The following is a 23054-nucleotide window of genomic DNA, read 5'->3' as shown; positions in this document are numbered from 1 at the left end:
ACTTCTAGCGAAGATTTTGTTAGTGCTGGCAGATGCTGGGGGGGATTATTGGGTCATTGACCAGCATCTTCCTAAATCGAAACGTGGCGCTGGCTGCTACGCTATAAGGAAATAAGTTGCGCCTTCTCCACCAGCAATTGCTTTTGGCGTAGTGGTAAGCGTTTGGATCCTAACAAACTCCAAAGGTCAAAAGTACCAGGAGATCTCAGGTTCAAATCCGAGGAGGAATAAAAATTCCCTTGTGGTCACGGAGGTTCAAATGCAATGACTCTGGGCTATCTGCAAAGTAGGTGGTTGCCCTGGAATTAGTCGGCTCGCAAAGCCGGCTGGATATCCAGGTTATTTAAAAAAAAACTAATAATATTAATCAAGAAAAACAACATCAAAATACTTAAACAATAAAATTTATATATTTTGTCATAAAAGCCCAAAACGTTCAAAATAAACCATAATGTTTTAATGAATCCACAAACCTGTCAAATTAATTAAAAAAACATCCAAAATCATATTACAACAAGTCAAGATCTTTAATGTGTCAATTATCCACTCCTTCTTCTGCAACAAGTCAAAATGACATCAAAGTGACTTCATTTCATTTCTTTAACTGATTATTGCACAAATACATTTGCAGATCCGTTATGCGATCTCTAATGGCAGACTTTTCAACCTGATAAACCAAAAAAGAAAGTTTTAAGCTTAATGGACATAAAACTTGCATTAAAGTCGAGAGAACCAATTTCTTCAAGACCATAATTCAAACCTACAAGCTACATAGCCATTAGCACAAGTCTTTTAACAGTCAATACTTTATTTTGCAAAAGTATGATTATTTAAGGGTAAAGTTTTCAAAGAAACAAACAAAAATGGCTTACATTTATAGCAGATGCAATGCTTCATTCAAAAATGCTTTCATCATGAATCCCTTACCTTATCTGCAGCCAAGGAAACAAACAATTACTCTAAATTTTCATAATCCTAAGACACAGTGGTGATTTCCACCCAAAAGCTACCTCTCAAAATTTCAAGTATGAAAAACAATGATGGATTAATTGGAATGTATTATATTTATCATTTTCATATTGTGGACAATTATTATGAGACAAAGGGATTAGAACCAAACAATTTCATAAAACTGCTTCTAGATTAATGAAACAGAGTAATATATAACATGGTTTTGTAGCAAATGAAAATAAACGTTACCTCCTTTTTCATAGGTTTATCCTTTTCAGACAAACAACTCAATATGACAGGCAGATAACATATAGGCTATAAATGCAAAAAAAAAAGATGGTTTCAACCAATTTGTGTTATCATACAGATATAATTATATGAATATAATACAAGTATAATTCAAACTTATGGTAGATCTTCCCATGGGCACGATATGTTCTACGCCTTTGTTTCTGAGTTTGGTTCATTTGTATGTGAAAAATGAAAAGTACATCCACATCCATCCCTTTCATCTACAAACTTAATTGTTAAACCATGCAAATATATTAAGACCGATACAAGTGTATATAAAAAGTATAGTATTTCAGTATTTGGGTATGTTAACACACCTCAACGCTGCTTTCGACATTCTTAATTTGACATATATTTGGTTTGACTGTATATTGTCTGAGTATTATGGCCTGTTTATGAGCCAGTTAATCCTCCAAATACTTTTAGCCTTGATTAAATGCAATTTTCTGATGGCATGTGTGGTTTCTCTAGTATTAAATGATAATTTCACAATATTCTCTTTTCTTTTTGTTAGGGAAGTCTTCTACCGGAGAAAGAATCAATTAGATGGTATGATGCTAAATTCGAACAAAAATGGGGATACAACATTGATAACAGCTAAGGAGTTAGTAAAATATCGTTAAAAGGACTACTGAACTCGAAAAGTAAGTGAATTCTATTCATCAGTTATACATACACACATAACCTTCATACCATGCACAGATGTAACTATGACAATGTAACTAATACCACTAGTGGATGCTTGAAAATTCATTTAGGTTAAATGAATCGAGGTACTACCTGTCTCGATTGATGGTCGTGTCCTCAACTCATCCGAGACTAGAATTGCCTTTGCCATATTCCAATGAAGAATATAAACCAAACCGTCCCTTTGAATAATCTTTACGTGATTCTGGAAAGGCGTCAATAATGTCTAATTGATCCTCTTTATAAGATAAATCAACAATTACGATAAAAAAAGAAAAGTATCAACGAATTAACCCTAAACAACACAACCGTTCGCACATTCATGTGATTTTCTTAGCTTTTTAATAAAAGCAAACCTAGAAATCTGAAAATAAAAATACTAACCTCAGCAGCACCCAAATTCGCTATAACGACAATCTTGTTCTTTGTATATAGAAGCAAAATTGAAAAACCAGATACGAATTATGAGCGTAAAATCGATACGAATCACAAACTAGGTTTAACTGCAAAGTCAATAGATTAAGAAAGAGGAGAGAGTAGCCAATGAAATCCAATTCACGCTCGCAAAGAGCATTAAAGAAATGAGAGCTTTTCCATATCAAATCCGCCATAAGTATCACCATCTCTCCTCTTCTTCTTAGTATTGCTTTGTGGAACTGTAAAAACCAAAAAAAATAAATATACAAATAATATTATACGAGTCTTTAAATATTTTAACTAAATTCATTTGAAGTGTTAAAATATTTACCTAATTAATTAAAAGAAATAATTGTCGAAATCTTAAATAAATAAACAATAATAATGAAAAGAAAGGCAAAAGGCAAAAGGGAAAATAAAATAAAATTGTTTTTTATTGGACCAAAAATGTGATATATCACGTCAGGAGGGGTCTACTTGTAAATGTCAGAAAGTCCAGGGGGCCAAACATCATCTTTTTCAAAGATTAGGGGCCTGTTTTGCCAAAAGTACATGTATGTTTGTAGAAAACGACCTCACAGCCTAAAACTCGCGATTTGACCGATTTCTTCAACTAATAAGCCAAAAATCTTCGCATATAAATTGTAGAACATTGGCTTAGGATCATTTTCATTCAAATAACTAGTAAAATCGTTGAGTTTTGAGAGAGAACTCTAAGTTTGAAGTTAGAAATCAAAAATCTCGGTTTTTCACCGATTTTGGATGAGATTCTTAACCAAATCTCTTGATTTTTGTGTCTACAACTTCTTTTTTTAAGTACTCTATCAACCCTAGTAGCCTCATGTTTCAGATTTGTGTTACATGGTTCAATTTTTATGTTTTGAAGTTATTGAATTTTAGTTTAAAAACAAAATTTCAAAAGAGAAAATGGAACTCATTTCTTGATGAAAATTTGTGTTCTTTATGTCAAAGTGTTGATAAAAATATTATCAATGATTTGATGCAAAAAGAATGAAGAAAAACGATCAAGAAACGAGTCATTTTCAAGCTCAAAAAGCTTGAAAACGTTCAGCCATGGCTGCTGTTTTCGCCTGGGTCACGGACCGGGTCGACTCGAACCAAGACCCGCCGGTTAACCTGTTCTAGACAAAAAATCAAAATTTTCTCCTGAGATAGATTCGAACCCAATACCTCAACCCAATAGAAGAGGAGCGCTAACGATTTGATCTAAACCATTACTTTATTTCTTTTATTAGTCATTTATTTATTAAGTTCTTTTGTTTGTTTTTATTTATTTTAGAAAAATCTAATGGAGGAGTTATGAAAGGTTTAAACCCCATATCTATGGCTTATGAGATGCTTTTGCAAATAAGACTAAGAGTTCTTTTGTCATTTAAGCATATAAGATTTTTATTTATCTTATTATTAGACATTTAAGTTTTAGCAATTTAAGTGTAGTCTTGGATGTTCAAAAAACATGATTTTGACCATACTAACATTCTAGAAATTTTAGCAAGTTTTCTTGGGAGTTATAAAATGAATATTTTATCTGATTTCAATTATTTCTCTTTATAAAATTATCAAAATAACCCTAATTTGAAAATCGGGATTTTAACAATATTTTATGTATTTGCTTTATAAAATTACCGAAATGATCCAATACCTTGGGAATTGGTATCTAAGTTTTATTTTGTATATAATCCTTATGGAATTACCAAAATGACCCTACAAATTGGAAATCGGAATTTTAGCGATACTTTACGTGTTTGCTTTATAAATTACCGAAATGACCTTATATCTTGGGAATTGGTATCTAAGTTTTATTTTGAATATAATCCTTATAAAATTACCAAAATGACCCTAAAATTTGGATGGTATTTTAGCGAGACTTTACATATTTGCATTATTCTGAATATAATCCTTATAAAATTACCAAAATGATCCTAAAAAGGAGGGCTTGCAATTATGAGGTTTTGGAGTTCTCGTTCATAGAATACGCCACATACGCAAAGAAAAATGGCGACTCGAGGCCTCACTTGCAAGATAATAACTAAAATACACTAAAACACTGTTTATATGTGCATGTGATCATGAAACCATATTGTATTCACTAAGCTTTTAGCTTATACTATACATGTATATATCTCAAGTGTCAATTGTCAGTAGACGAGTTGAATGAAGAAAGACGGGACTATGTTTTGAATCATCCTTGATTAGATATTTTAATTAGCATTGATTACGTTAAAATATTTTACGCTTCCGCAATTATGTAACGAATTATGTTAAACACATTATGTATGTTTGAATTTTTAAGTTCGTATTTTGTTCATGACATAAGTTATTAAGAACGACGTCAACACTCGAACAAAAGAAAAAAACTCGGGGCATGACATGAACAACAACCGATGGCTAAAAACCTAAAATCCCAAAGTGGCATTGCCAAATCCCTATATAGGCACTCTATTCTGGTTCTTTGCTGAGTGGAGGATGCAAATTCACAAATTAGAAGATTAGAAATTAAGGATATAAATTTAATGAAAAACTCTAAGTCTTATGCTTATGAGATAATTTATTCCTTATAAATTATTGTTTCCATGAAGACACCCGACATGTGCAATATTGTGATCAAACAGGTAGCAGAAGAAAGGATACAATGACAAGAGATATAAAGATATTACCAAGATCTTTCATTGTTTCTCTGGTTAATGTAATTCATATGATTAATAGTAAATAATAATCAAACATGTTTGCATTCATCAATTATGAGAAAAACCAATACTACATTGATGGTGATGTCTAATTTTTCTATTTCATGTGGTACCTTAGAAATCTAACAATAATTGAGGAAGTATCCTTTCCAGATGTGTTGGTTCAATCTTGTTCCCTCCTTCAGCTTTAACAATAGTAGCAGCTCGTTGGACTGCTTCTACATTGACAAAAAGAAAAACAATTTCACAAATGACACGAGATGTATGCATCCAGTCTAGGAAACAATTGCACGTAAGCAGTTTCCTTTATACCATAGTCACTACAATGAAGATGGATTAACTTGTGACAAAGAGTTGAAGTAGTTCACAACTCACCTTTGCATAATTTGAATTGGCTGCCCCAACAGAAGGTCATTATGACAAATCACATAAATTAAACAAAAATTACATAGAAAAACCGACAAAGGCAAATGTAGAAACCATTGCAAGGGAAAAACCACAAGTGGATAAGAATCCACTATGAGAAATATCTTCAAATGTATAGAATAGAATCCACAAGTCTTGTGATTCGAAGGAACAGAATGATATGCAAAGCAATGTAGTGGTGTTAGAGTTGAAAAATCTCGGTAAATTACAGAAGAGAAACATGAACTGATTTTACTACAAAAAATTATCACTCAAGTATGAATTTCATGCTCTTACACATATGATAAAAAATTTAAATCTCGAAACCATTGTTCCAGAGCCTTGGATTTGTTCTGAAAATCGAAGAAAAGACAGATGATGATCTTATCAGAAAGGCTAACAATCAGTAATCAACGAGAAGAACAACAAAATCACTCAATCTACATGTGAGCAAAAATCAACAAATAACAAAATCACTAAATCAATCAAACTAAGACAAGTCATTAGATAACAACGAAATCACTAATCGATCAAGCTTACATGTTCCCAATGGAGAGAGAGGACAGAGGGAGGACGACGAGATGGAAGTGACGGTGGGAAGTGAGATGCAGTTGATGGAAAAAAATAGGGCTCAAGTTCTTTTTCAAATTTAGGGGCTGTTTATTTATCTATTAATAATTCTATTAAAAGGCAATCTCTGAATCATCAAGAGGGTGAATATTGTTTGCCAAAAAACCTCTTCATGGTTCCAAAATACTCTGAATGATTTTGTATCTTGTACCTCCCTTAACTATTCAGCATCCTAATTTAATTCTGAACAATTATCAAACAATTATATTTCATTTTGCATTATATCATGAGAGTCTCTTAATTATTTTGACCACTTGATCATTCTGCTCAAAATCATTTAACAACCGTCAAACAGCCCTTAATCTCATTTTTCTTTGACTAATTTATTTATAAAACACATCCCTTTTTAGATACATTTTGTAAAAACGTATCTAAATTTATTAATTTATTTTTTATATGACATTTATTTTTTAAAGAAGGTTTCTAAATGTTTGAGTTTCATTTTTAGAGAAGTTTTTTTTACATAAAAATATCTAAAACTTTTAGAGACATTTCATTGTAGTCTCTAATTTGTCTTGAAAATCTTCTCTAAATGTTATCTTTAGATACACTTCTAAATGTTTCTCTAAAACTTCCTTCTTTAAAACCCATTTTTCTTATAGTGTATTTTTTGCTTTTATTACAAATTAGTTTTTTCTTTATCGACCCTTGATTTATTCTAATCAATGGATTAAATTAGTCTTCAAACCCTTTAATGCTTTTTTGGTCGTCACAAGATTTAACCCCTTATAAAATAATATGTATAATTAGTGGAACGACATCTAACAATACGTCACTCTTACTCAAATGATAAGGTTTGATGATTCAACTAACCAACAAACTCGTGATCATTATCATTATGTACGTTTTACCCCAATTGTCCTCGATGTCCTTATAGAACACGAGAGAACCATTTGTCCTATTCTCTAAGACTCCAAAGTTGTAGAGTTGATGAGGAAGTATCAGTAGCATAGTCAACAAAAAAGAAAGGTGGTAAGGAGCGACAGTCGAGGCGAAGGATAGCATGATTTTTGAAAGATCGAGAAGATGGGACAATGAGACAAGAGAGAAAACAAGAGATTGAGAGACTAGTTTGAGGAGGGCGAACACAGAATAAATGGTTGAGCGCGTACAACCCCTCCTATTTTGGTTGAAAAGTTAACTCATTGGCTTAATCATTAAGCTGTAAACAAACAAGTGAACATGGCTGAGCATATAAACTCTCCATAGTATAAGCCACAAGTAAACATCACCTACTTTAAAACGTTTTCTTCAACACTGTATACACACTCTGACTTAGATCCATACCCAAAATTTATTGTACTTTCACATTATTTCAGAGCTTTTATTCTTATCTTTTAACTCCATCCCAACTCTAACTCTTGTTTAAGCATCACGAATTCTTGTTTAATCTATGCTACCTTATAAACTAAATTTATCAAAAGTTTTAAAAACAATTTTTAATGCACAAAGTACTATACATTTATGCACAAAGTCTTAAAAGTCCTAAAAACAACTCATAATGCATTAAGCACTACTATTTTATGCATTCAATCTTGAAATCTCTTAATCTACAATTAAAATAACATATAGTACAAGTTACCAATGCACATTATTACATTTTATTTTCATGTTCCTAAGATACTTTTGACACCTTTCACTCATCTTTCGCCCTCTCATACCTCTATGTCTTCTCTCCATCCCCCAAGGTGAGATTCAAACTGATATTCACTATGAGTTATTAAAAGTTCTTTCATCCATCTCCTATTCAATTGCTTTAGAACTCTCAGTCTCGCTCTCGATCTCTTGATTCGTTGCTCTTGATGTAAATCGAACACATTTGTGGAGTCGCTTAAATATGTTGGATTTTAAATATATTGGATTTTAAACTGTCATACAATTTTTTTCATCGATAGACTATAATTGGAACCATAACACTTATTTATTCAAATTGTATTGATATGTAAAGACCAAGTGTAACTTATATCATCGTTAAATCTTCTCTAATAAAACCAGTGACTAAACTTTAAAATCATTAAAAATAATGGCTCCCGCCACATTACACGGGTACACAACTAGTCTTTATTAGTGACAACTTAAATAGAAGTCAACTCCTAATCATCCCAACAAAGATTAAGGGTGATAGATGCAAATATTAAAACGATCAAGGGCTATTTATGTAAATAGTCCAAGAATTCAAAAAGTTATTCTCCCGTCTTGAGGTAACCGAAGCATCCACTCACATCTAACCGTTCAAATAACTTCCCTCTTAACTTGATAGACCAATATTGACCGTTGGATCTGAATTTAGGGGTTTAGCAATCCCCTCCTCAAACCCGCCCACCCTCTCTACTGTTTCGGAGTTTCCCAACGCATGCATTTCTCTCCCCCACCGCCTCCATCTCTTCACCACGGTTTTCCGTCCAACCACCGCCGGTTTTTCTGCCGCTTCCTGCCGGTGATCACTCTCTAAGGTTCAAAAGTTTGCCTTCTTCCTCCCATGCTTTTGTTTTACTTGCAAAATGAGAATTCTTGTTTTCGACAAGTTTAATTTTGTGTTCGTCATTTAGGGTTTAGTATCATTTCCTTTATAAATGATCGCATTTCTCCCCCATTTTTAACAAATGGAAATTTCCCAACCAAAACCTAGAGGGTTTGATGTTCTAATTCAGGTTGAATATTTTTCCTTTCGGTTCTTTTTTTATTTTACATCAATATTGATTTGAATTTATGATTTTATGTCGTGTATGGTTCTTGCTGTGTTTCTCTTTGTTGGCGTTTCTAAAAAGTGGGCACCAATTAGACATCTTACTTTGCCTTCTTAGAATCTTGTTCTTTTTATCCACAGAGAATCGCATATTTTCTCAGGAATTGACATCTTTTAAGCATAAAAATTCACTTTATATTCCAAGTCTTTTTGATGATTTTGAAATTTATTTCTTTATAGCACTTTATAGTGATTTCTTTCAGGTGATATCAACATATATTTGAAGATTGATATGCCTGGCGACAAGCAAATTGTGCAGTGTATCCTTTCCCTATTGCCTTTATTAGTGCCATATTGTTCTTGGGTTTCCAATTAGGATTTCAACATTGATCATAGAATTTAGAATTGTCAGAACTGAGAATCATTTGAGATTGTTATGTTCATGATTTTGCAGGTTCTTTTAGCATTTGTTGATTGCATTCATTATGTAGCCTATTGGGAATACAGAAATGACACATTTTATTTTAGTTTTAATATCATGTTAAAACAAATAGAGATGATACTTTTTAATCATATGATTTATTTGTCAATTAATTTCGCAATCAACTTTGATTGCTAGTCATTTTATTCTATGATTTGCTTAACTCTTTATATCAGCTGAGCCAATAGCTTCTGGGTTGAAGTCTGATGCTCGTGCTAAAATGGATGATCAAAATCCGGTGTGACAGTTTTTCTAACTTCAATTAGTTATATTGTTTTGGTAATATAATTGTAATGTTGTTTTAATGTTATATTGATTGGATACATGAACGATATTGTCACGAATGTCTCTTTGCTTTTCAAAAATCAAAGTTTAACAGTGTTTTTCTTGTTTCTGAATGTTTGTCTTACGATTTGTTTTGCAACCTTTTTGTACAAACTTTATTCTTTTTTACGCACATTTTGGACAAGCGGGTCTTCACTTAAGCAATTGCTAGAGGAGGTCAGGTTTGCTTACATCTCAACCTAACCTCTACCTCACCCCACCACCGGGTGGGGTTTATTGGGCTTGTTTGGTTTCAGGAAACCAAATGAGTCACAGGTTGATGTGCCAATGTTGTCTTTTAGTTTTGTCAATTGGTGCATGAAACACTTTTGACGGTTGACATCTTTCCTTTTTTTTTTGGTTTCAGGGTTCCAGAAAAGATGGCATAGTGTCGGGTGTGGCCCCACCATTTTCAGGTGGTGCTATATCTTCTGCAAAAGGTGGGGTTGCCAATAAGACAGCTGCTGAGCAAGGTGTTCACTATCCTCCTACTAGCTGTTATGATTATCAGTATCCAGGTTAGAAGCTGTGCATTGTTGATAAGTAATGTTACCTGCTAAACTGGTATTACATGACGTTATTCTTTAATTGGTACAGCTCTGCTATTCTGCATAAATCAGGTTTGTAGTTATCTCATTCCATAAGCTCAATGATAGGGCTGCTTATGGTTTAATCCCTTTTTTGGTTTTTCATTGTATTTGGAACAAGGCTGCTTATAGCTGTTTAGGAAGATTACGACCTGCCACTTTGGTCAATTGCTATCAGTTTTGTTATTGGATGGTTTGGGCTTTTCTTTTTGGACTGGACTGCATTTAGATATTATTCCACTTTCATATAGCTTCAACAAAAGTTTAAGATAGAAGTTAAAGAAAAAAAATTCATTCCACAAACTTGGGAAGCTTAATTGCATGAAAAATACAGGCATAATAAAGTCTAAATGGATTTCCCAACATATCTATCACTAGTAAACTGAGTGCAAATACAGTGTCTTGTAATCACATCTAATTGGTATGAACAATAAAATCTGAAATTGAATTTTTAAGCGGTATTAACAATGACTTGATTGAACTGAAATGTTTTGTAGTTGAAGCTGATGGTTTTGGTGCACACTATCAGTTTTTATTTATTTTGTTCACTTTTGGTGCACCTTAAACTCTGAAAGTCTGTTTCTTTATCATCTTCATTGAATTGTTACAGACCTTATGGTTACATATTAAATGAAACCTCTGAATTAGTTTTTATCTTCTTGCATACTGTTCCATGCTTAAACTAGAACCTTTAATGTTCTTATTACCAATCCAAGTTAGTTACCATGCCAGAGGTTACAGTTGGTTTTTCTGTTCTTTTTTTTTTGTTAAGAAAGCAACATGGTCCTTAAGTATAATATATTCTTTTGCAGGACACAATGGACCATACAGTCAATTGGATGGTTCTGGTCATGCTACTTCTGGTGGGGGTGCTTACACAGATAGTGGTTCACTTCTCTATTATATGCCTGGCTATAATCCCTATACTACAGGGAATTACATGGGTCTTGACGGTCAACAACCCTACTTTTCTTCATCGGAAGTCATGCCATGCTATTCATGGAATTCTACTACATATTCTGGAGATACGACAAACAGAAATGGTACATCTATGGGTACAAAATCAAATGGGATAAAATCCAATGATTTGAACTCCAAAAGAACTATGAATTCTTATACTGGAAAATCTTCTAATTACCCTTTGGATATGAAGTCTCGACAACAATCCACTTCTAGTATTCCCAAGTCGATTTTACAGTCACAGCATCTCAGGTCGCTGAATAAGGTATGCTTTAATAATACTTGAATGCCATTAACATGAAATTGTTATTTAATGTATGTTTGTGGGCAGTTGGGTTCTGCTTACCAGTCTGGAGGAATTGCGAAGGGTTATCAACCATCTGGGAGTTACTCATCGATGGCTTACCAAAACCAAGGGCTCTTTTCAAACTATTCTATGAACTATGCTTCTGGTGGTAGGCTTTGGAATGAAAATGATAGATTCAAATCAAGGGATAAGTCTTGCATGAATGGAGAATCTGAAGAATTAACTCGTGGGCCCAGGGCTCAGAGCATAAATATGCATCTTGAGGATGAGAAGATGGGAATGTCGTACAGAAGGGATACATACAATCTTGAAGAGTTTCAGACCAAATATGATAATGCCAAGTTTTATGTGATCAAATCATACAGCGAAGACGATGTTCACAAGTCCATTAAATATGATGTTTGGTCGAGTACACCCAATGGCAACAAGAAATTAGATGCGGCCTTCCGTGATGCTGATGGAAAAACAAATGTTTTTCTCTTCTTCTCAGTAAGTCAGCATACCTTTTCGATTATCTGAGTTTGATTTTTGGATATTATTTTATTTACGTGTGTATGTTTTCCAGGTTAATGGTAGTGGGCAGTTTGTGGGTGTTGCTGAAATGATCGGGCCTGTTGATTATGAGAAGAACATGGATTTTTGGCAGCTTGATAAATGGAACGGGTTTTTTCCAGTTAAGTGGCACATTGTTAAGGACATTCCTAACACGCAGCTGCGACACATAATTCTTGAAAACAATGACAATCGGCCTGTTACATACACCAGGGACACTCAAGAGGTACCTTTGTTTTTCTATTCTAGTAAAGATGACCGTTAAAAGTCTTACTATTTTTATATGTTTTTAAACGTGAAATATATACATTAGGTTGGTATGAAACAAGGTACGGAGATGCTTGAAATATTCAAGAGCTACTCAGCAAAGACATCTTTGTTAGACGATTTAAGCTTTTATGAGAAGCGGGAGAAGGTTCTTAAAGCGAAGAGGATGAGTAAGGCTACTTTTCAAACAGAGGTAATAATAGTAAACATTATAGTGTAAAAAAGGGTTGGTTGATGTCTTGTGGCAAGTATTTGAGCAAACATTGACTTGGTATTTGCAGAAATCAGGAGAAAGGATAATTGGGGAAGGATCACACGATCCAACGTCATCTCTCATCAACCTTACGCGGAATCTATCTCTAAAATCTAATTCCAATTCAAATTCAGCCAAGCCAAGCATTGGGGATAAGTCGTCGACGTCATGAGATCGAATTTGACGGTAATAGGTTGGTTTGTAGGAGGATTTTTCTATTGGGATTTTGCTTTTGACATGAATGAAGTGATAGAAGGTAGGGAGGGATTGGAATGAATTGTGGTTTGGTTTTTGAGATGTAAAAATCAGGGTTTTCATCTTCTTCTCTTTAATGGATTGCTTAATGAATTCTCATCATTGGTGTTTGTGATATCTTTTAACATTAGAGGTTTTTTATTGCCTTTTATTTTTTATTTTCAGATGCGCAAACCAGTTCATTGTGAAAAGACAAAGTTGTCATTAAAAAGTTATTTTAATAATTTTATATATATAATAGTACCAAATTTGGATGAAAAATATGATATAAATGATGGTACGAAAAAAACCAAGTAAACCTATGTCTTATTTGGTTTAAAAAACCTTATGAATTGGTGGAGGTTGTTGTGGTGGCGGGAATAGGTGGAGATTTTGGTGGCCGAGGCCGACGGTGGCCATGGCAGAAGTGGTAGTGGGCGATAGTGACTATTAAAACAAATACCATATTAGGGTTATATCAAATAAGAATCAATTAATCTCATCTTTGTGAATTTTGTCCCACCTATTTTTGAGGATGTAGAGATGGTGGTGCCGTGGTGGCCAATGTGGTGGAGATAATGGTGATGATGGACAAGGATAGGAAGCCGATAGCAGTAGAGGTGGTTGTGATGTTGGTGATGACAATGGGGGTGGTGGTGGCCGATAGTGGTGGATATGGAGGTGGAGGTGGTGGTTGGTGGTAGGGGTGGTGATTATGGAGGTGGTCGGCGAGGGTGGTGGCGGCGGTCGTGAGGGGCTGTGGTGACGGGTGATCATTAAATAAAATATTGTATTAAAATTATATCAATCGAAGGTAGATATTGATAACCTTTTTAATTTTATTCCACCTATTCCATGTATCATGTCGTGCCAAAATAGAACATTTTTATTTTTTGTTTTGTTTTTGTAAAATTTTATTAAAAAATAAGAGATAGCGAGTTAAACATACTAAATAGAACATTTTCATTTTCTTTGACAACATTTATACTCAAATCTATACTACCTTATAAATTAAATTTGATAAAAGTCTTAAAAACAACTTTAAATGCATAAGATACTACTTCTTTATGTACAAAGTTTTAAAAGTCTTAAAAACAAACTTCTAAGCATAATGCTATTGTTTTATGCACAAATTCTTAAAATATCTTAATTACAACCTATCAACGCCAAAATCGGTTTTCAAACTTTTTACTTGAATGTTTTGTAAAAAAAATAAACTACAAATTTAGTCCACATGGCCTGTCAAATTATAGTTCGTAAATACAATATGACCATCGTGGGTTGCAAAAGTGTTCATTAAAGAAACTGTTAAAATCATATAATCGTTAAAATCTTCTCTAACAAACCCACAAAAGCTCAAATTTGTTTACATTTACGGCTACTGCCGTATTGCACGGATACATAACTAGTACTGATTAAAAGTAAGATACTTAAAACGAATTTATGAAATACCCTGAATAAATAACAGTAAGACAATTTTAAAGTAATAAAATCTACAAATTCGACTAACTAGGAATTTTATCCCACAAAGCCCCAATATATATATACATTTTTTTATTAACCTGGATATCCAATCCGCTATGCGAGCCGACTAAACACTAATCATCGATTTATACACCTTATATTTGGTTGGGAGCCGGTTTGAAAAAAAGGATCTTAGATTATATCTTTGCTTGACAAAAAGAGAATAAGCGTTCATTTGACAGGACGACCACCTACTTTGCATATAACCGGGAGTCACCATATTTGAACCTCCTTGATCACAAGAGGATTTTTATTCCTCCTTCGATTTAAACATGAGACCACCTGATATTATTGACATTTAAAGTCAAGCTCAAAATCCCTATATATTTGTTGACTAAAGAAATCGTTTTTATTTATTTAGTTCCAAAATGTAAATTATTATTTGTTTATTATCAAGAAAATTAAATTACTTTTACGAATTTCGTAGATTAGTTCAATACTTAAACGACTATAATATAACATTAATTAGCTTACGCTTAATTTAATAAAAAAAAACATTTCGGTTTAAATTATTTTGACTAAAAAAAAACATATATATTATTCAAAACCGAGATACGTTAACAGATTTAATTTCATTTTAACTGATTTCATGACTTGAAAATACACAAACACAACAGATTTAAATTCAAATCTTGCATGAAACAGTCTGAGTCGATTCAGTTTTGATATATCGGTTCTAAGGACGGTTCAACCTTTTGGACAAATTACCCTAATTAACATATATAGTTATCCCTTTTGATTAATTTGATTGTTATATTATAATTATGGTAATAAAATCTCAAATTTATTATGGTCTAATTCAAGATTTGATTTTATTTGATTTGATTATATATATGTGTATATATATATATATATATATATATATATATATATAGGGAGAGATGTCATTACACAACCCCCATTTTTAATCTTGTCTCCCACTCTAAATTCATTCACTTTTCTTCCATAATCGATCGAAGAATTCAAAGAAACCCTTGTGTAAGTATATATTAATGTCTTGTTTAGCTTCTTCAATTAATTTCTTGATCTCCTGCAAGTTCTTACAACTCATAAATGATGGGTTTCTTTACACCATTTTTCTGTGTTTTGGTTGCAGATCCATGGGTCGTGCGAAGCTAAAGATGGAACTCATAACGAAAGAGAAGACACGAAACACGACTTACCAGAAACGTAAACATGGGATCATAAAGAAGGCTAATGAATTCACCATTCTTTGTGATGTTGATACTGTTATGATCGTCTACCCGCCCAATTCTAACCACCCCGAGATTTGGCCCGAAAACCCTAACCAGATCAACAAGACCATCGCTTCTTACAAGGCGAAAAAGAGCGAAAGCGGGAAGAGAACTTATGATCTCAACGACTTCTTTCAGGACCGAAAGAAAAAGATTGAAGATGAACTCGTGAAGGCCCGGAAAAAGAACATGGAAGCGAAGTACTCGACTTGGTTCGAAGAGCTGAACGGTTTATCGGAGGGGCAGTTGAGGCAGTTCGCTGTCGGATTGGAAAACAAGGAGAATATTGTGAGAGCCCATCTTGAACTCAAGAAAAGAAGCCTTAACATGCAGATGCCATTCAGGTTCGAGCTCGAAAACAACCAGCCGGGTATTCACTATGTGGGTCCGCACCCGAGTCTTGATCAGGTTCAAGGAATGAACATGAACATGAACCACCACCTGATGAACCATGATCTTGGGTGGTTCAATGAGGCACCAAGCACTTCGTTCATTCCACTGAAACGTGAAATGGGTGGCTTTGGTTATCCGGTGTTTGAGGGTGGTGTGGTTTATGATAACTCAAACCCGTGGGCGTTTCAGCCGGTGGTGCAATGTGGTCTGATGCCGGACCTGGCATTGCAAGATTCACATGTGATGAATTATGATGCGTATGATGGTGTTGGTGATTTTGTCATGGATGATCATCGAGGAAGGTTTATGGGTTGATTAAGCACTGGGTTTTTGATGGTTAGAACTTTGTTGGACATACATAATGATTTGAATTGTTGGTTTGTTAGGTTTATTTCATGTGTTTTGGTTACTGATAATGGATTTCGTCTGGTTTTTCATGTTCATGTTTTGGTGTTATTTGGAAATATATTACAGTTTTTGGTCCCTAATTTGAAAATTTGACAAAACAGGTCCTTGAGGTGTCTCCGTCAGATTCTTAAAAGAAAATAAAAGAAAAATGAGAATGAAAATTAATTGTTTTACAATAAAAAAAACCCAAAACCCCAAAAGCGTAATTGGGTTTCGACTCCGTACAGAAATCATCGTCGATTTGTGCGGAACTCTCTGGTGACAGATTATTGCTGTTTCTGGAAGAATCGAGAAGATGCAAACTGCTGCTGTGATTTTCTCTAGACCTCAACAAACGCTTGATAACTCGTCATCTTTACCATCTTCAACTTCATATTCCACCATCAATCCATTCCTTAAGGTTTTATGATCAGACTGTTTCTGTTTCTGGTTTTGTTTTTCATTCTATTGTAATGATTCACGACGATTTTGATTGATACGATGTTTAGATTACTTCTGGATTCTTGGGTACTCGAATTTCTCATGCCACAAGGGGTTCAGGTTCCTCTAAAATTCGATTTCCACGCCGGGAAGGTATCTAATGTTACATGTTATTGTTCATACAGCTTTTAGCTGACCTTGTGCCTATTAGGGTTTCAAGATACCGAATTTGAGTTTCCATTTCCAGCATACCATGATGGAGTTGAAATCGATTGAGATCATGTATTTGATTTCTACAACATGATTTGAACCTTCTAGAAATCCAACATGCCCATTGTTTGATCAACATCAAACCTTCGTAGGGGTAGCCAAAATAACTTAACAAAGATTCGTCAAATGCTAAACATATGTGTTCCACTGGCCTTAAAGGGAAAAAACAATCTAGCTTTATCAATATCTCACAGTGACTTCAGTCCCCGAAAACCTAAGGGTTCCTCCGCAAGGTTCGTCCACGGAGGGTGAGTCAGGGCCTAAGATCAGGCCGAAAGGCGTAGTCGATGGACGACAGGTGAATATTCCTGTACTACCCCTTGTTGGTGAGAAGATTTAGAGACAGATATGAGTCCCCTTTAGCTAACGTCATTTAATATAGTTTAGGAGAGCAAGGGAAATGGTGTAGAAGAGGATGGTGGATCCCAATTTATCAATATAACAAAAAAGAGTTGTCTGGAGAGAATGTATAATAGAAAATCTATTGCAGCAAGGGAGATATGAAGAGAAAAATACAACATAGGAAGGATGTGAATTGTGAAAGGACATGTACTGCCCGACAAAAAAATGATCTTTTCTGTTCATACCATAAACATCTTTTGCCTGATGTATGTTATTGTTTGAATGAGAGTAGATGTTCTGCATTTTAATACCATTCATAAGAGTGTCCCAGTATAGTGGAATGGCTTTGTGCACCAATAAAGCTACAATTGGACCTATCCCACAAATCTAATTGTAACCAATGGTCTGGTACTACCATAGATGAATCTAGCTACAAGTATTTACTAGTGTCTAGGCACTGCGTGTCTGTGGAATTAGATCACATCTTCAAAATTCTTTTTAGACTGCCCTGCTGAGCTTATATGGCTGTATGCACTCATGTTATATACTTCAGAGGAAACTATTTTAAGATCAGATTTTCTTGATAGAATATGCTCTATAAATTATGTGTTCATCATCCAACTACATGTATATAATGGATATCTCGTTATACAAGATTGATCTCCTCTATCAAAGAGTACCTGAATGCCATAGAATGTTTCTTTGGCCTCTCATTTGAGGAGTGTTCTCTTGGTCTTTGAGGGATGAGGCTCTTCTCATTTGGAAGTGTTCGACCCATATGATTTAGTGTGGCTCTCTTAAGAGCTTTACTTCTTTGTGTTGTATTTATCTATATGAGAAGAGGGCTTTTTCCATGCACCATTAGCAAAAACTTATAAATTACGATAAACCCAATCATATAAATCAGATTAATATGTAAAATTAAAATGACAACGTTTTTGTTACCTAGTGATGTAAACTTGTTCAATCTGTTAAGATAAATCAACAATCTTAGGCTTCGTTTAGGAATATTTTTGTTTCTGTTTTTGTGTTTAGTGAAAAGGGGACAAAAACAGCATTTGGCAATCATTTGTGTGTTCATAAAAGCAAAATCAATTTACAGAATTTTGTAAATGGCAGCTGTAGATTGTAAAATTTATATTGATGTTTTCATAGTTTAAAAGGAGGTTTCTGAAAGAAAAACCAGCATTGATTATTTGCCTTTAATGAGGTTGAGTTTTCAACCTAGCAAGGCACCATTTCTACTTGCTACTTCACCTTTTCAACTTTGTTGTCAAACACACAAAAGCACAACTTTCTTTACATTACAACAAATGTAAACAAACAGAATTCAGAAATCCTAGTATTACTAAACAAGGCCTTACTACTTTATGAATTGTTTGGAAGATGGGATATGCAGTCTTCAAGTTAACAAACAAATGGCATGCCCTTTTTTTTGCATGTTTTGTTTTATTCGTCGCTGGACTTAATAATTCTTGTTAATAATCCTTCTTTTTTCACAGATTGCGTCTCTCTGTCTCTAATGTGTATGTACATACAACATACATGTGTGCATATATATATATATATAGCCGTATAGGAGAAAGGGGATTGCTTGGCTATGACGCTTACTCTTTAAAAGTGGATTGTTATTAGTTAATTGAATGGCTTATGCTGCATAGGGTTGATATGGTAGGATAACGGGATAACCTCTGCATAGTTACTTTAATGTTAAAATAACAATTCTCTTCGGCAGATAGTAAAAGAGTAAATTCTTGCAAGAGTATATTAAGTGAAAAAGTGAAGTTGGGGCATCCAGTACAAGAGTAGCATGATCTTAGTTGTGCAGTAAAGGAAGAAATATTAAGATGTTTAAAATGGCTAGATTTGCTTTGGTGGAATAGATGTATACCAAGGTTTGGTATGATCATGCAAACACAATTTAATAACATATCTAGTTTTTCTGCTCCCTCTAGATTATTAGCAAGAAAGCCTGTTCCTGTCGTGATGTTTAGTTATTTTACCAGAAAGTGTAGCATGTGCATTAAGTGTGACAAGCCTGGAATTGTTCAATGGTCTTCCGTGCAGTTGTAAAAGCTGTTACAACTCCAGAGTCGGTTGTGGAATTGCCTCTTACTGCAGAAAACATTGAGATGGTACTGGACGAAATTAGACCTTATCTCATTGCGGATGGTGGCAATGTGGCATTACACGAAATTGATGGAAATGTTGTACGCTTAAAGCTACAAGGAGCTTGTGGTTCATGTCCAAGTTCTGTAACAACCATGAAAATGGGCATAGAACGCCGTCTGATGGAGAAGATTCCTGAAATTGTTGCTGTTGAACCAATACCAGATGAAGAAACTGGCCTTGAGCTGAATGAAGAAAACATAGAGAAGGTATGTTTTGCACTCCTTGGTGCTTCTCTTTGTAATTACCCACAATGTAGAAAATACCCATAATGCAGTTACTTATCCCTGCATTTCAGTATTTTTCTAACACAATTTCACACACTTGCATTTGGTCAAAAAATTGCAAAGTGATTCATTCACACTAGAATATTTTCACATCTCATGCTATCTGTGGGGCATTCCTATGGACAATATTTTGCTAACATGCATGCAATCGGCAAAGCTCATTCGTACAATTTTACTCACATCCAAGTATCCAACCGAAAGCTACATCCAGAAATACAGTACATTGTGATGTAGAACTTCTGAATTATAGTTCAAATGTACTGCTAAACTTCAATTATCCCACAAGCTAAGAGATGTTTGAATTTCTGCCCTCAGAAAGCAGAAAGGGGATTTGTTATTTTATTGAAAAAAAACTGCACATTTTTATGTATGTGACAAATTTGAATAATCTTTTAAGAAACGATACTAAAGGTTGAACTTTTTCTGTGTTCAAAAGAGTAACAATATCAGGATATGTTTGTTATCTATATAGCTCATCTACTGATCTAGTATCTTTGACGTATGGTAGGTTCTTGAAGAAATACGGCCGTATCTTGTTGGGGCAGCAGGTGGATCTGTGGAACTTGTGTCCATAGAAGAGCCAATAGTAAAAGTACGCTTAACAGGTCCTGCAGCAAGCGTGATGACTGTTAGAGTAGCTGTGACTCAGAAATTACGCGAAAAAATCCCCGCCATTGCAGCAGTTCAACTTTTACAATAGATGTCCACCTGCATTCCTATCTTTAAAACCATAAGAAAACGTATATAGCAATGAACGAAGGTGACATGAGGGGGAGACACTTATTGCAGCACAATGCAGTTGCCATCATCCAATGAACCCTGTACAGTTTGATTTTTCTCCAGGTTTGTCACTGTAATTAACATGTTTGTTGAGAAAAGTATAATAATGGATTCCTTCCAGCCCTGGTGTTTTTGACAAGTTTGTGTATCTGGTGTTTTTATAGCAAAATGGTTGTATGGTAGTCTATGATTCTTGCAAGCAATAGAAATTTATGGTTTTTGGTGCAAGAATAAGAAAAAACAATAACAAGTCATGATTTGGAAGATTGAACCCCTTGATGATAAATGGCATGCATATAAGTTGTGGGGCTGTTATCAGATAGTTTTAACTCATCAAAATTATCTCTAGGTTATAACTTGCATGTGTTAAGCATGCCGCTAGCGTGAACTGCTGACATCCGCCACAGGGTAAACCACCGCCTCTCAGGTAGAACACCACATATTTTGCATAGAAGGGATCAACTTTGTTTAGGATTAGGATAGGAGTATGCAAGAAGGTTGGTTCACAACTAGGTGGGTTTGAATGGTATGTTGGAAGCTTGGACATTAGTGAAGAGACATGTCAAGATGGTGGTTTAGAAGCCTAAATCAACTGATTGACTCAATAACTTCGAATTTAACTTAAAATCATTGTGAACTTTCAACGCTCATAAAATTATCTTTTTATTCATGTGGGATGAGTTGTTATAACGAAAAATGGAAGGAGACTTCACGAACCCATACAAACTTCCGTCCCGATATCATAACTATTTCAGCAAAGATGGATCAAGTTGGATGGAAAGCTGTTGAATGGTAATCTGACCATGAGTAAGGAGCCGTTTACCAAACGCTTAAGTTACATTACCTCACCGGGTGAATATGGTAAGAACCGAGAATCTTACTCGATAAGAGCGAGACAAGGACCAAAAGTCTTACTCGGTAAGTGAGGACAACGACTCTTACCACGGTATGCGCTTACCAGGTAAATTGTTGCATACGATGTCGTTTTGGTGAACTAAAATCTTACCTGTCAAGTAAACAATAGTGTTAAATTTTACCGGTAAGCACTTATCGGTTAAGTGTTTGGTAAACGGCTCCTATGTTTGAGGTAGGGGTGCTCAAAAACCCGATGAACCCGACCAACCCAACCCGAATTTAACAAAAAAAAAAAAAAACCAACCCGAGGTAATCCGATGCATGATCGATAAAAAATTTAGCCAACCCGACCTTATTGGGTTGGAATCGGGTCAGGCCCAAAAAAATCCGACAACCCAATGAACCCGATCTTAACTTTAGCTTTGAATTGTAGATGACAATCATGACATGATCAACCTCAACGTCAAGAAAGCGAAAGCATCGGGGTTGGAAACGTTTAAAACTATTGTTGTTGATTGATGTATTATCATTTGGTTTAAACATTTTTATTGTAATATCTAAATATTTGATGAACTTGCATATTATCTTGAATGGTCGGTCGCATTTCAAAGGAAAGTTTCATTTATTTTTATGTGATTTTACATTGTTTAAACACAACCCGATCAACCCGAACGGGTTGGGTTGGGTTGAACTTTTGTTTGGGTTGGGTTGGGTTGAAAATTTTCAAACCACCAACATTAGGTTGGGTTGCTAAAACGGCTCCAAACCGATCAACCCGAGTCGTGAACACCCCTAGTTTGAAGGCTCATGGACTATTCAATATGTTCAAATGGAAAGATACCATGGTTTATGAAAAATAATGGACTTAATGGATACAAATAGTTGGTACTCGGTTATGAAAAGCGAACGCGTTTCACTAGAATTTTGAACAGTGGTACTGATTCTATTAATATCAAAAATATGGATGTGTTTGATATTCGCTGAAGATCAAAGTCGATCTATAATTTTGGGAAAACTAAAAGTGTGTTTTGTATTCATATACACATGGTAATATTTACAGTTGACGCTATCTTTAAAAATAATTAGGATGCGATCTGAAGATTTTAAAGGAAATGAGTAAAGTACGATTTGACAATACAAATGATATTGTCATAATCGAAAATCGCTGAAAAGGAGTAGGAAATAATTTATCACAATATACAATACATTGTGAATATCTGAATATGGGTGGTATATAAGTTAAATAATTTGGAAAACTGAGTAAGTCTACTACTGTATTACTAGATTATATTGTTCTTTCTACATATTTTATAAATAATGAACCTATCAGTAACTAATCATTTTCTATTATATAATTGGATTACGTCCTATCATTTTAATTAAAGAAGGGTGTGGCTAATGGCATCCCTATCATGTGCTAATTTCACCCCTAAGTAGCTTTTCATCATTTATGTTTTATGATTTTTTGTGTTTTTTTGTGATTATTACTTTTTATTTTATTATTAATTAAAGAAAATTTTAATTAATATATATTATTTATTTTATTTTCTGTTTTATTTATTTATTTATATTATATTTTAATTAATATAAATTATTAATAAATATATATTATTCATTTTGTTTTCTGTTTT

At 34.2% G+C, this 23054-nt stretch overlaps 3 protein-coding genes across 6 annotated transcripts; all 3 read left to right on the top strand.

The window, feature by feature from the left end:
* Nucleotides 1-8409: 8409 nt before the first annotated feature.
* Nucleotides 8410-12822, top strand: LOC112517364. 4 transcript variants are annotated; one of them, XM_025124766.1, is made up of 9 exons: nt 8410-8542; nt 9039-9095; nt 9433-9494; nt 9948-10098; nt 10980-11392; nt 11459-11923; nt 12000-12212; nt 12300-12446; nt 12535-12822. In XM_025124766.1, the coding sequence occupies exons 2-9, from the start codon at nt 9068-9070 to the stop codon at nt 12676-12678; spliced, it is 1623 nt and encodes a 540-aa protein (XP_024980534.1). In that variant the 5' UTR covers nt 8410-8542; nt 9039-9067; the 3' UTR covers nt 12679-12822. The 4 variants fall into 4 exon arrangements, with proteins under 4 accessions (XP_024980534.1, XP_024980537.1, XP_024980536.1 ...); XM_025124769.1 differs by having other exon boundaries at nt 8444-8542; nt 9948-10053; XM_025124768.1 differs by having other exon boundaries at nt 8449-8542; nt 9026-9095.
* A 2542-nt stretch (nt 12823-15364) lies between these two features.
* LOC112516250 (agamous-like MADS-box protein AGL82) lies at nt 15365-16207 on the top strand. The gene has a single exon (XM_025123267.1). It carries the CDS (start codon nt 15365-15367, stop codon nt 16205-16207), a length of 843 nt encoding a protein of 280 aa, XP_024979035.1.
* A 268-nt stretch (nt 16208-16475) lies between these two features.
* On the top strand, nt 16476-20765 carry LOC112517045 (nifU-like protein 2, chloroplastic). The gene is made up of 4 exons (XM_025124347.1): nt 16476-16700; nt 16789-16873; nt 19400-19710; nt 20297-20765. Exons 1-4 carry the CDS (start codon nt 16596-16598, stop codon nt 20486-20488), a joined length of 693 nt encoding a protein of 230 aa, XP_024980115.1. The 5' UTR covers nt 16476-16595; the 3' UTR covers nt 20489-20765.
* Nucleotides 20766-23054: the final 2289 nt, after the last annotated feature.

The sequence above is a fragment of the Cynara cardunculus genome (assembly GCF_001531365.2).
Source record: "Cynara cardunculus var. scolymus isolate 2C chromosome LG 8, CcrdV1, whole genome shotgun sequence".
Classification (NCBI taxonomy): domain Eukaryota; kingdom Viridiplantae; phylum Streptophyta; class Magnoliopsida; order Asterales; family Asteraceae; genus Cynara; species Cynara cardunculus.
This window is presented reverse-complemented; position numbering and strand designations above follow the sequence as displayed.